Source organism: Stegastes partitus, unplaced genomic scaffold (genome assembly GCF_000690725.1).
Source record: "Stegastes partitus isolate 25-593 unplaced genomic scaffold, Stegastes_partitus-1.0.2 Scaffold6, whole genome shotgun sequence".
NCBI lineage: Eukaryota > Metazoa > Chordata > Actinopteri > Pomacentridae > Stegastes > Stegastes partitus.
Window position 1 is genome coordinate 2,022,577 of NW_007577737.1, and position 13,676 is coordinate 2,036,252.

General features: G+C 45.3%; 1 protein-coding gene across 2 annotated transcripts in view; it reads right to left on the reverse strand.

Annotated features, from left to right (window-relative positions):
• Nucleotides 1–5,945: 5,945 nt before the first annotated feature.
• phf14 (PHD finger protein 14) overlaps nucleotides 5,946–13,676 on the reverse strand; it is a 65,793-nt gene continuing 58,062 nt past the window's right edge. For both annotated transcript variants that reach the window (XM_008281425.1, XM_008281417.1), the window contains exon 18: nucleotides 5,946–7,163. In XM_008281425.1, the coding sequence (XP_008279647.1) occupies nucleotides 7,089–7,163 (75 nt within the window). In that variant the 3' untranslated portion in view covers nucleotides 5,946–7,088. The remainder of the gene's footprint in view (nucleotides 7,164–13,676) is intronic.

Genomic DNA, 13,676 nt, shown 5'->3' on the forward strand with positions numbered 1-13,676 from the left:
CCAGTCTCTGGCCCACCAGCCTCTGGCCCACACCCACCAGCCTCAGACCCACAACCACCAGCCTCTGGCCCACACCCACCAGCCTCTGACCCACCAGTCTCTGGCCCACCAGCCTCTGGCCCACACCCACCAGCCTCTGGTCCACACCCACCAGCCTCTGGTCCACACCCACCAGCCTCTGGCCCACCAGCCTCTGGTCCACCAGCCTCTGGCCCGCCGTACAGCCGTGTGTGTGTGTAACTCGCTCTATTGTGCTTTCAGATGGTAAATGATAGATTAAACATGTTTTATTGAAATAACGGTGAGGAGACAGATATTAGCCGAACCAATGTTTCCCCAATGAAACAGAATGAGAAACAGAAGATAGCTGCAGTGCAGCAACAGATAACACCACAGACTCTCCATCATCGCATCCACTCTCCTGCAGGGTTTTTACTGGTTGAGGTATTTTGGTGGTGCTATATACGGGCTGATCATTTCAGAAGAGAGACAATTCTCGGTTAAGGCTCACTGGTGGGTGTTGTCTGTTTGAATTACACCTTCCATAAAGCTGTAATAGGAAGGACAATCAGCAGCTTGTATCTGCGCAGCCTTGCAGGGTATTTATCTTTTTATGTGGGTATAAATTTGACATGTGCCAAGGACATGCTTCTCTGCAGATGTCTCTCCTTTCTGTACACGTTCAAAGGTCCATGTACATTAACACATTCACTAGACAGTGTATGGATACCATTTATGGTCAGAACCAAACAAGAACCTAAAGAGACGTTTTGTTGCATCAACACATGCACAGAAGGGATTCACAGGTCTGCTACATGGTTGTGTATTTAAACTAATAAGCTTCCCTCTCAGCTGTAAGATGAACTGCCAGCTGTAGAGAATGTAAAGGACATCCAGCACAAGCATGAAGCTCCTGCCTGAGAGTTCTGATTGCTGCTTGTTGGATCTGTCATAACAAGCGCAGGTACAGACGCAGACTGAATTATGGGTTGTTGTTCTGATGAGACACAGAGCAGATGTGGGTGAACATATATGGTCCTTAATGACACCCAGCGGTCGCTCAGCTTCAGTTTCTCAGCTTTACACTGACAACGTTTGCATGTCATTTGGTTTTATGAGCTACATTCATGGGTTTGGTGGAGCCTGCCTCCCAGACACAACTTATTAATGACCAGACAGTGATCTGTCCTGTATTTAATGAAGCATACATCACTCCTACACGATGCTGTGTGCTAACACTAGCCCACTAGCCTCCTGTCAAACCAACCTGCAAGTCAAAAGCATCAGTGCAGGCTGGGACTCTGAACAGAACCCAGATTGCATTCCGACATAAAACATAGATGAAATTAAAATATACTTTCTCCAGTTGCATGTTATAAAAAATCCCCAGTTTTATGTATTATCATATATTTTACAAGAGCATATATCCTCCCCACCGTTGCTCAGAGGGAGTCCAAAGGCTACTTTGGATTGTTGGATTCTCTGTTTAAATTCAAAGGTCTGTCCCTGACTATGGTAAGCTGTGAGATGACATGTTGTAAACTGCGCTACACAAATTGAATTGAACTGTATTGAACTGAAGATGAATATATTCACGACACAGTAGTGTAGTAGTAGGCTAAACAGTAGTTAGCCCTCAAGTCAACAGGAGAGTCAACAATGTCCATAAAAAGCAGAGTATGAAGCATCAGACACCACATATAAAAAAAGAAAGAATTAAAACCAGAGTTGTCGGTTGCGGTTGTGTGTCACCATGTCAACAGCTCTGTGAGCAGTGAGCTCGTGTCTCATTGGACTTTCAGATATTCAGTCTCATTTGAAGGGGCTGAAGGGTTTCCTCCTGATGCTGAGATGAAGCCACACAGTCCTGTAGCAGAGCATGCTGAGCAGGCAGGGAGGGCGTCCTGCATGTCTGTGCACCGCCTCACACTGTCCTCCCTCCACTGTGTTTCTCAGATCTTCATATTCCATCAGCAGTCAGACCTGGGACGTCAACACTCTCGCTTTCTGACATTAAGGCATCGAGGGGTGTAATTCCAATTTGTTTCAAAGGAACTATTAATTTGCCCATTTCAAGGCCAGGCAGGAGGGAAGCCCTGTAAGACTGCTGAACCGTGAAAGGCATTATCTGGAGGCTTCAGATTTTGGTGAAGAGACATGTGGAATTGATGACGGGAGGCATCGGCGCCTGCAGACGTTTGAGCCGGGCTCCCTGCGGTCGAGCTCGCAGCATGCCATCTGAGAGCGATGTCATTAGGCGTATGATAACAGCGATGGGCACATTAATGACAGAGTGGCCCGCTCTGCCACCCAGTGCCCCGCCAATCTCCCATTTACACCCGCAGCATACTAAACAGCTCCTGATGATGAGAATACGACCCAGAGCGTGGAGCGGTGCTTAACAGCCAGTTCTCACAGCAACAGAGGAAACACGGCTCACTTTGTTGTGCCTGTAAATCCTCGTCACATCTTCAGCAGCACAGGAGCTGCTCTTCTACTGATGCTGCTGATTCTAGTTCAGCACCAACACACTTGTCTGTCTTAATCAGAACCGGTTTACAGGTTCTCTTTCATGTATCGGATTGGGCTTGGGCTGTGTGTAGTGCTTCCCTGCTTGGTCCATTTTTATTTGCAGTATCACCACAATGATTGCATTTACTGACTGTTTCCACACAGAGACACTCTCTGGACTTCGACTCCCCATAGCAGACGTGAACTTATAGGTTCAAACTGAAAAGGTGCTATTGCTAAGGCTAACATATAAAATATTTAATTATCAGTGCATTGGTGACAGATTTAGATTAATTATTGTAAACACTTTAAAAGTAAATGTACTAATTAGTTACTTAGTTTACGACCATTTTCCAGTAAAAAATGAAATTAGTCTTAAACTACAGCTCACTATGAGGTTTCCTGGGTCCCCTGTTGTCATGACTTTGACAACTTTTGATGTGACACCAACAGCAGCTCCATAGTCACATATCTGCCTGATAGATCTTGATGGGTTCCACATAACACCAGTAACATTAATGCACACACTGCAGCTGGTACCTACCAGTAATGCACCTAAAGTTCGTTTACAGCCACGAAGAAGATGCTCAGGATGCATCTGACCCAGTGGACCACAGCATCTTATCACACACACTGGAATGTGTAACTGGGCTTAAAAGAACCAAACTAAACTGGTTTAAATCATATTTATCAGACAGATTCCAGTTTGTTCTTGCTAATGATGATTCTTTCAGAGTTAGTTATGGAGTTCCACAGGGCTCTGTGTTAGGACCTATATCATTTACCTTGTACATGCTCCCTTTAGGCAGTATTATCAGGAAGCACTGCAGACACTTGCATTGTTATGCAGACAACACCCAGTGAAATTTATTTAATCAATCAGCTGGTCAAACTCCAACATGTCTGAAGGACATAAAGACCTGGATGACCTGGAAGCTCCTTCAGCCACACAGCAAAGACGTGACAAGCTTTGGAGACGTGTTGCTGATGAACAAGTGGCATCACTGCTCAATGCAGATAGAGCAGCTCATGAATCATGTCTAGTCCATGAGCAACAACTCAGAACGTCAGCAACATTAAGCAAAGACCAAATGTTTAGAGATGTTTAAACGAGCACGCCGTGTCCAGAGTTTGTACCTGGAATACAAACCAGCAGCTTGATCAGACCGCCACAACCTAACATCCACAAGTCACTTCTAAGTAAGATTTGCTTTCACTGTGACATTTACCAGAAGATTTCAGTATGTGCTTGTTATGTTTCTCCGTTTTAATTGCTGGGGATAGTTCTTCAGCTCTTATCTTCTCCGTGTGATGAAGATGTCTGGTTGACCTTTACCAGCTTCACTTTCATAACAAACTCTGCTTCATAGCTCCAGCTGCTCCCTGTGGACTACAGAGCCTGTTGATGAGTGTAAGCTCCCAGAAAACACAGGTGTGTGTGATCTGGCCTGTAGATTCTCATACAACTGTCTTTTCAAACATCATTCTGAAGGAGCTCCAACCAGCAGCATCCACACAGATCCAGAGTGGATGTGATTGGATGAAAGCTGGTGGAGCAACCAAACATGACTACAGAGCAGTTAGAGCCACAGCCTCAAATGAATGTGTTTGTAAAAATACCAGGAAGTGACGACTAAATGCCACAATGGTCTGCAAGTGCTTCAGTAATCAGTCAGGCATCGGTATTGATTAGTGATCTATACCAGCCTATGAAGACACAGTAAGCCATTCTCCATTTGTGCACAAGGACAGCAGAAAGCTCAGCTTTTTAATAGAGCTGATAGGAAAGACAGGCTGTGCTCCCTCTCACAGTGTCAGAGCAGCCTTTGTTTTCCTGAAAAAAACTTAAGAAATATCAATATATCTGATGAATGTGAACCCCTGTTACCTGCAGGGTTTATTGTTTCTGTGTTTAGGCCACCAGGATGTGCTCTGCTTAGAAACAGAGCCAGATGTGCATTTAGGCTGTACGGCGCAGAGAGTTCAACATATCCAGGTTATCATTTTATTATCTAGCTTCACTAAACCTGAGGCGTGAGCCATCTGACGAAGCCGCCATCAGGCTTGTTTGAGATGATTCAGACCTGCACAGCTTCCATCACTGGGGATCAAAGCAACCGCTCAGATTTCTGCCCAGCAGCCAAATTCCAGGCTTCAGAATGCTCGTCCACAAACCAGTGGTGACGTTAAGGTCGCTCCTCCATCTCTTATACAGTTGTACGACAGACATGTGAATAAGTGGCTGAAACGTAGTATTAGACTGTCATTATTATTGTTGTTGTATTTGCTTAAATTATCCTAATCCCAATCTTGCTCCTTTTATAAACAGTTTTGCAGTGAACAGCAGAGGCCAGAATGTTCCAGAACCACAGATAACACACTTGCAGCCTAGCATCATGCATAGAGGACACTCCTCACCTTAACTGGAGCAGGTCCTGCATAGAACTGGACTCAGCTGGTGAGAAGGAAGTCTCACTTCCACCCATCCTGTTGTAGCTTCACACCTCCTGTGTGCCCCCTGCTGTCTTCAGCTCGTCGTCTGTTTTGGATTCAGCAGCCATTTTGCCAGATATTGATATAATCCAGAAAGCAGCCAGATTCATTTGTTTTTAATCGTGGAACGTCATTGGGCGGCTGTGGTTCAGCTGGTGGAGCGGGTTATCCTCTGATTGCTAAAGTTGGCCGTTCGATCTCCCGTCCCTACACATGTGGAAGTGTCAAGAAAGAAAAGCAGGAAGGCACCAAGCATGGAGCTCTGACAACATGGTGTGTAAATGGTTGGAAGAGAAACACACTGTAAAGAGTTCTGAGCAGCACTAAGGCAGAAAGGAGCTGTACAGCTGATGCAGGAGGATGATTTCACAGTCTATAGCGTCATTCTGGCTTTACATCAGAGCAAAACTCCCGTTTCTATCTTGATTAAACTAATAAGTTCTGCTGTTGTGTAGCAAAGATGTTAATTTTGTCCTCAAAGTACAAGTAGTTTTAAGAATTTCTGTGTGATAGGACAATGGTATGCAGTTGTTAGCTGTACCTTGACATGTTTCGGCGTTCCATCTGTCACCTTCTTCAGAAGTGTCATCTGACGTGTGTGACGTGTCTTTATCAGCTGTTTTTCCTAGGTGTGGCCAAACTGACAGTTCCAGTGGGTGTGCCAGTTTGGTCACACCTACCGCTGCGCGGTGGTCTCTGGAGCAGAGCTAGGAAAAACAGCTGATAAAGACACGTCACACACATCAGATGACACTTCTGAAGAAGGCGACTGATGGAACCCCCGAAACATGTCAAGGTACAGCTGACAACTTCATACCATTGTCCTATCACAAAGAAATTCTTAAAACTACTAAGTTCTGCTGTTGTGTCACCAAGTCGGTCCGACACCAAACGAGCCCAGAACCACAGTGACTGAGTATCAATCATAAAGACGCAAGGCATTTTTGCAATTTGGATTTATTGGCACTTTAAGGGATATAACTGTGAATGTTGTGTGAAAGTCTGACAGCGTCTCTGGTCAGATCTAACGTTCACTCTCTGACAGTCATCACTCTGCTTTACGCCCACTGTCGGTACATACAGCCGTCCGTTTGGCTTAATTAGACCACGGACACATTTGCTGCCTCTTTGGGTTTAATTAATGTAAAAATTTCAGTTTGCTGAGAAGTGAGTGATGCTTCATCGGCTGCTCAGAGACACAGTCTGAACCACAGACTACAAGCAGGTCAAACAACCATCTGCTAGGAAAGAGGAGGAAAAGAGCCCCGACTAACTCTACATTACAAAGTCTGGAAATACAATCTCTGAGTACACACATCTCCTAAACATGGAAGATTTTATTACAAATCCAATGACAAAATAGATCGGTATGTGGTTCCGTAGAGATACTGTAAAGGTTTTCTTCCAACACAAAAAACAAAACCGGGCACTTCACAGAATCGTAAATAATTATGTGAAACGCAAATATTTCAAAATGGGGAAAGAGACAGATATGAATAAAATACAAAAATAAAATCATCCAGTCAAACGTATTTGAAGACAGTGGAGAGGACTTCAAAGCGGACGCGTGACGGAGTGAGCGTGCTCAGCAGGGAAGAAGATGTGCTCTGAGAAAAAGGCTCAGCCACACACATCACCAGCTTCATCTTGTAAACAGGACACTGAGGATGCTCTGGTGATCATCACTGTATGAAAATAGATTGCATGGAAAGTGTCATAGATGCATCAGGCTGGGCGCTAACAGTCAGACATACAGCATCCCGGCTGTAGGAGGAGCTCGGGGCTCCTGTGTTTGGATGCTGTCATGTGCTGCTTCATGAAAATGTCTGAAATCCGTCCGTCTGTCTGTCCAGCACCGTCCATGAAAAGTACAAACTCTAGCATAAAACTAAAGATATTACCATCTGAATAGTGTTTTCTAAAATACACCTCTGGCTACGCGACCATCTGGAGTGGAGGCTAACAGGTGGCTGCCTACAGACTTTGGGAGGCTAGTAGAAAGGTATGTGCACTATAGTCTGAACAGAAGAAGCTAAGACTGGTGAAGCCACAGAGCAGCTGTGTTGGTGTCGTGTCACGCCGGTTCAGTTTGGAATCTCTTGCTCTGGCCGTTCCTCCTTCACAGAGTTCTCCTCCTCCAGCTGCTCCTCCTCCTCCTCCTGTAAAGACACGACACACCGTCAGACATCACACGAGGTCGTCTGAAACACATCAGCCTCTGCAATGACGGAGAAAACCTGAAGCAAGCAGCTCTTAGACACTGTAAAACCCAGGAGTGGTACCGAGGAGTGGAAGTCATGACCTACGTGTGCCACCACCGACTGCAGACATGTAGGTCAACACTGACATTCAAAGTGGTTTGGGTTTATTGCTTGAGATGGAAAACTTCAAAACTTTCATGATTTTCTTTAGTGTTACGCACAAACACTGTCTAATAACCTAGAAAGGAATAAGCCAAGCAGCATGTTAGTGCTCAGAGTACCAGATGTTCTGGATGTCCTGAGCATCAGATTCAGTCGGCCAAATGGGAAGACTTACACGTGGTGTTCTTAAGAGTCAGAAAATGTCTTTGACTGTTGCACACAGTCCAACGTTAGAAACATCTGAGGAGCAGGACAAGACTGAAGACATCAAGACTACAAAATAAAACATACAGAATTATCTAGGGACTTTGCTGGTGGCGCTGTTGGAGATTTATTCAGAATTCAAGGCAACACTTGACCATCAGATCTAGTTTAAACTCGTCAATAGTTTTCCAGAAGGGCAATGAACCAGAACACCTCCAGGGCCTGAAAGGAATTAAAGTGAAGGAGTGCTGCATCACATGCCCTGGCCTCCACAGTCAGCCCCCTAAACCCAGCTGGCATGGTTCAGGATGAGCCGAGAGTGGAGAAGAAATGCTGAGGACATGAACAAACTCCTTCAAGTCCTTCAGGACAAAACGTAGCTCCTGTCAAGAATCTCCAAACGACAAAAAAACACCAGCTGTTGTTGTGTAAGGTTTGATAACTACAGCTGGTCAGAGGCATCAGGGAGCACGACCACTAGGCTTTACCTTGCAGTAGAGGTTATTTTAGGTCAACTCAGTGGGCTGCAGGGTGAGGAGGGCTCAGAGCTCCACCACCAATACAGATGTTAACGATCACTAACACACTGCTGAACAAACTGAACACTAGTTTAATATCCATCCATCATCTCTACTCCTTAATCCTCACTGTGGTCACGGGGGGCGGAGCCTATCTCAGTTGACTCAGGGTGAAGGCCGGTTCACTTGGACAGGTAACCAGTCTATCACAGGGCTACACTTAGAGACAGACAACCAAGCACGCTCACATTCACACCTACGGACAATTTAGAATCACCAACTAACCTCAGCATGTTTCTGGACTGTGGGAGGAAGCCGGAGAACCCGGAGAGAACCCACGCTGCACGGGGAGAACATGGAGACTCCACGCAGAAAGATCCCGGGTGTCCTCACCGGGACGCCAACTGGCGACCTTCTAGTTGTGAGGCCACGGTGATAACCACCGAGCCACCTGCAGCCCCCAAGTTTAATACATAATATTTTAACTTCAATGTACTTGGTTCACTGATGTTCAAGCTTCACAGTCTCTTCGTGGAAGAACGTCTCCACAGCCTGAAACCCTCCTTCTTCCTTTGACTGCGGCACACAGGTGAGTTTTTCTGGAGGAATTGAAGTTTAGACTTTAGAGTTCCTCCTCCTGCTTCCAGGTGAGGCCAGGAACTTGAACCAGCCTCATAAATATGTGTGAGTTTTAGAAGTAACCAGAAAGTGTCACCAGACAGCAGCAGCCGGCTGATTTAGTGGAGCAGACAAGGGGAAAGTGACGGTGGAGAGAGCTGCAGCGGTGATTAAACGGCTCTGACAGACACAATTATCCCCCTGCAGAGGTTAATAAACACATCTACACACGCGTGGCCACCACAACATCTCATGGAGCTGCACGCCTTCGGTCTGAAGAGTCATCAGACTGTCATCACATCTGGAGAAAGATCAAGTCTGTAGCTTCATCATAGCATCTCTGCTCAGAACGTTTTTACGAGTTTTATGAATTCACCTCGAGACCAAAGTGACGCTGAGAGCGACGACGACAGAGAGACTGAGGAAGTGACGAAGTGATTCTGAGGCTGTTCAGCTCTTGAAGACACTGAAGAAGACGACCTTAGTGGTTTTAGTGCAGGAGGAAGATGAAGATAGCGATCAGTGACTTTTCCTGGTAGGCTGCTGGAGTTTTATTTCCTTAACCAGCCGCGTTACAGGCGCTGTTTAGAAAAAAGCCTCTACGGTACGTATCTGTGTATGCTACCGCTACGTATTTAATTAAAGTTAAAACATCTTTCTGTGTAAATATCTCATGTTCCAACGTGGACACCTGCAGCTTAGAGACCAGTGCAGCCTGTATCTCACATTTCGTTGTGCTTTCTTGTACTATGACAATAAAGAGATTCTGATCCTGAAATGGGCAATACTGTAACTGCTTGTTAGTCAGATCATGTCCTGTTGGCATCACCGATGGAGAAGTTGAGCCGCCGTCTGGTCGTCAGTCTGACACAGCACCATAGTTATATACATATATGTATATGGGCTATATGCTTTGCCTCTTTGATATGTGACCTGTTGATCTGGTAGATTGGCCTCGGTCTCATCATGATGCTCATGGTAGACTTGTTAGAGACTCAGAGCGGCGGCTGTACGGAGCGTACAGCCGCCGCTCTGAAGCCGTGCTTCACACATGTACAGAAACAGTAAATTAAGGGTGGGGTTAATGCAAAAGGCGCCCCATAACTCATCTGCCACTAACAGGAACCTTGTCGTGTCTCCGTGGCGGTCCTGATATGCAGCCTCCCCTGGAGAAAAATGTGCTACTTTTTCCTGAACTCTGGATACTTTCTGGTGCCAGTCCATGGGCCGGATATAAATTCAGCTGTGGGATGACACCTCATGAACTCCACCATCGTATACACTCGTGCCATCCACCAAATCTCCCTGACAAGCCTGCCAATTTTCCAATTACCTGTGGCGCCATCCGTTATCGGAGGGCCAGTCAGCTCTTAAATGGAAACAAGAGGGGAGGAGGGGCCAGCGCATGCTAACTATCTCATAAAGCTGGAGACGTGTCTCCATGCCTCCTCCTGCTCTGATTTAGTGTCTGTCCCTGGGGAGGGGTGACACCGGTCCCCTGGCCTCTCAGGGCCTTCACACGATTCCTCATGTGCTCTTTATCCTCCCCACTTGGAGCCCTCGCCACCTATCACTCCTGCCTCCGCCTGAGGGGAGCAGACGGTGCTGTCGCTGTGCTGGTATTATCCTGCTGTCTGCCTGCAGAGCCTCCTCCTCCAGCCGGGGAGGAGGGCGGCAGGGGGAGAAACTCAGCCCCAACCTTCATCTGTTTTCAAGTTTCTTTAAAATCCAGTCAAACGCTGTGCGGTAAGTGATACTATATGTGAAGATTGCCTTCCAGTGGAGCCCACTCCACATTCATCCACATTCACAGTCTGGCTTATGGAGTGCGGTTTCTGCAGAAACTGCCTGTGCAGCGAGCAATTTAAAGTGTCAGAGCGATGGAGAAGATGAGCTGTTAATCATATTTGAAATACAAATACCACCTAGGGAGTATCTGACAAGTTGTTTAGGAAGGAGTGTAATTGCTGTTAGAGAGCACATAACAAATTATCATTCTCTGAAGCAGCTCCTTCATGTGTCACAGTGTTACTGAGCTGCACTGAAATAGTTGCAGCATGAGAACGGAGGTACAGAATATGGAGGTGAACAGCTGACGTCTGAGGTATTCCCCTCAGAACCTTTATGTGCTTGATTGTCTTTGTTCTGGTCTGAAGCAGCGTTCTAGCTGCTCTGTTATTTCCACGTGCTCATCTTTAGCTGAGTCTCTGAGGTGTTCAGTGATGAGCAGGTCATGTACGGAGGCTTCTTATCAAGCCTTTATGTTCTCCATGATTCATACGTCTCTATGGATGGATTGACCAAACCTTCCAGACTTTCTCACATTCCCACAATTTGAAGTGTTGTTTTTCCCAAAGCTAACACACTGTTTAATGAATGTTGTGAATCTATAGACCAAAGTCAGCTGGTTTCTTAATATAAGGACCAGCTACTGTCAGATGTGACTGAAATATAACATGTCAGAAGGAACTCTGGCCTGTCAGGTCCTGGACTGGTCGTCGGTCTGTCATATTACACTCATACACTGCAAATGATCTGGGACTAGCCAAGACTTCAAATCTTATTTTTAGACACGACAGATAATTTGGCTTGTTGTAAAAGTTATTTACTCATTTTTTAGATTTTACAGCACAATCTTAAATTGAACTTTAAAAATCTTATTTCAAGATTTCTTATCCAGTAAAGTGTAGCTGCTGCATGGGCAGATAACTTCACTGATTTAAGTCATCTTCTTCTCAGATGTAGTGTTTAGATCTTATATCTGGGCTGCCTTTGTTTGCTGTGTACACCTGTGGTCTGAACACGTCTCTAAAGTCAAGTACTGGAGCCAGAGTTCTGTGGACCTTCTTAGTTTTGGGTCAGTGTTCGTTATGTTGTGTTTGAAACTGGTCCAGAGTAAACATAGAGTTCTGACCGTGGAGCGGAGGTGGCAGTGGGACTATATGGGACTGGATAAACCACATGGTGGTGCTTATATGGGACTGGATAAACCACATGGTGGTGCTTACATGGGACTGGATGAACCACATGGTGGTGATTATATGGGACTGGATAAACCACATGAGGATCTTTAGGTGTTGGGAGATGACCCAGCCATGCTGCCTGACTGGAAATCAGCCCTGTCACAGTTCAGTTCAATGCATGTTGAGTTTATGTTTTAATCAAAATCAATCAAATCTACTCATTAAAGGACTTTGTTGGAGAGCAGTTGATTTTTTTTACATGATTGTAAATCCAGCGGTGCTGAGTGAGTCTGGTACCGAACCGTCTCCTGTTAGAACCCCTGCACTAAACGGAGCTCATCCTTTGTCTATAACTTCATGTGCAGGTTTCTCTTAAATGTTCATCTTCTGCTTCTAACTGGTTTTCCCTCGATGGATCTACAAACTTTGCCTGAATGACAGAAACATGTGTGAAGACTCACTGATACTATGGATAATATTAATACAGAAACAGAAATGGGATCCTTGTAATTTGTGGTGTTTTTTAAGGCCACCTCTGTGCCCTCTGTAATCAATCAGACTGTCAACACATCACTGCCTGATCACACATTCAGGCTCCTCTGATTCAGCGCAGCCATAATTACTACTGTCAGCCTCACATTATCTGCATGCTGCTGAGGATGCAGGTGGTTCTGGATGCAGGACGGAGCGCTGTGCTGCCTCTGCCTGACCTCAGTGGACCGTGTTCTACATCAGGGCCCTGCCAGAGCTGTTTGCTTTGTGCGCCAGACGCTCCCCCTCTGGAGGCTCTGCAGGAGCTGATGGGCTCTGTGGGATATCTGCATCCCTCTGGGGACACAAAGGAGGCAAGGAGCAGGAGGAGGAGGGCTGGCTTGTTTTCCACGCTCCCTTCCCATTGGCTGGCACGCCCTCAGGCACCAACATATACATATATGATAATGAAAAGCTGCGTTTTTTATCCCCGTTAAGGTCGGCGTTTTAAAGGGCAGCAGCGTTGAGTGTGTCATGTGATGCACCGAGCAAAGCGCCCAGACTCAGCCCTAGGTGGCAACAGAGACCAGCCTACAGCCGGCCTCACATCCTGCTGCTGCTCTCTCCGTTAAACAGTCAGAGATCCTCCAAGCACACGGCCCACACAGCCCAGCTCGTTACCGTGGATTAAAACCCCACTGTAAAGGAGTCCTAATGTACAACACTGCACTTTCATAAGCTCTCCCGTCCGTTATCAAACCTATACAGTCCTCAAAAGAATTAGCAACTAATTAGCGTGATTGATCTCCTTATCATGTTTTCTGCTTCCACTGTATTTATTTATGAGAGCGTCTTACGCTGCACTATGTGGGCACGCCGAGAGCCTCTGCTTCACTCCAGCCGCTCACCTTTGATGGATTCACTCGTTTCACAGTCAAATAAATCTTCAGCCACATTCTGAGCAGCATCATCAGGCACGCAGGGCGAGCTGGAGCATTTAGCATCGCTGTGGACCAAGTGTTGGGCTGATTCCAGTTTGAAAAGAAGAAAAAAACTGATCTGAACACCTAACATAGTAAATAAAACCAAAAAACAATCTTCAACAACAAATCAAACCAAAAACATCTGAGCTTTAAAGCAGATGCACTCTGACAGCTCCTTCTATCAGACACCTCTGGGCCTTTTCAGGGTTTCTAATATGAAACTCAAAAATAAACAAAATTAAATAAATAAAAATCATATGATGACTATATCTAATGAAACAATAAAAATAAAAGTAACTAAAAATTAAAAGTAACTGTGATCGTGCAAAACAGAAACAAAAAACATATTGCGGAGCGAAGAATTAAAGCTAGATTTAAATCAAATTAAAACCATAAAATTGTAGAATGATTTACAAGAGTATCGAGGCTGCAGATATATATATACACTATACTATGCTATATATATATATAATATTATATATATATATAAATATATATATATATATAAATATATGTGTGTGTGTGTATCCGTATATAAATATCTATATTTGC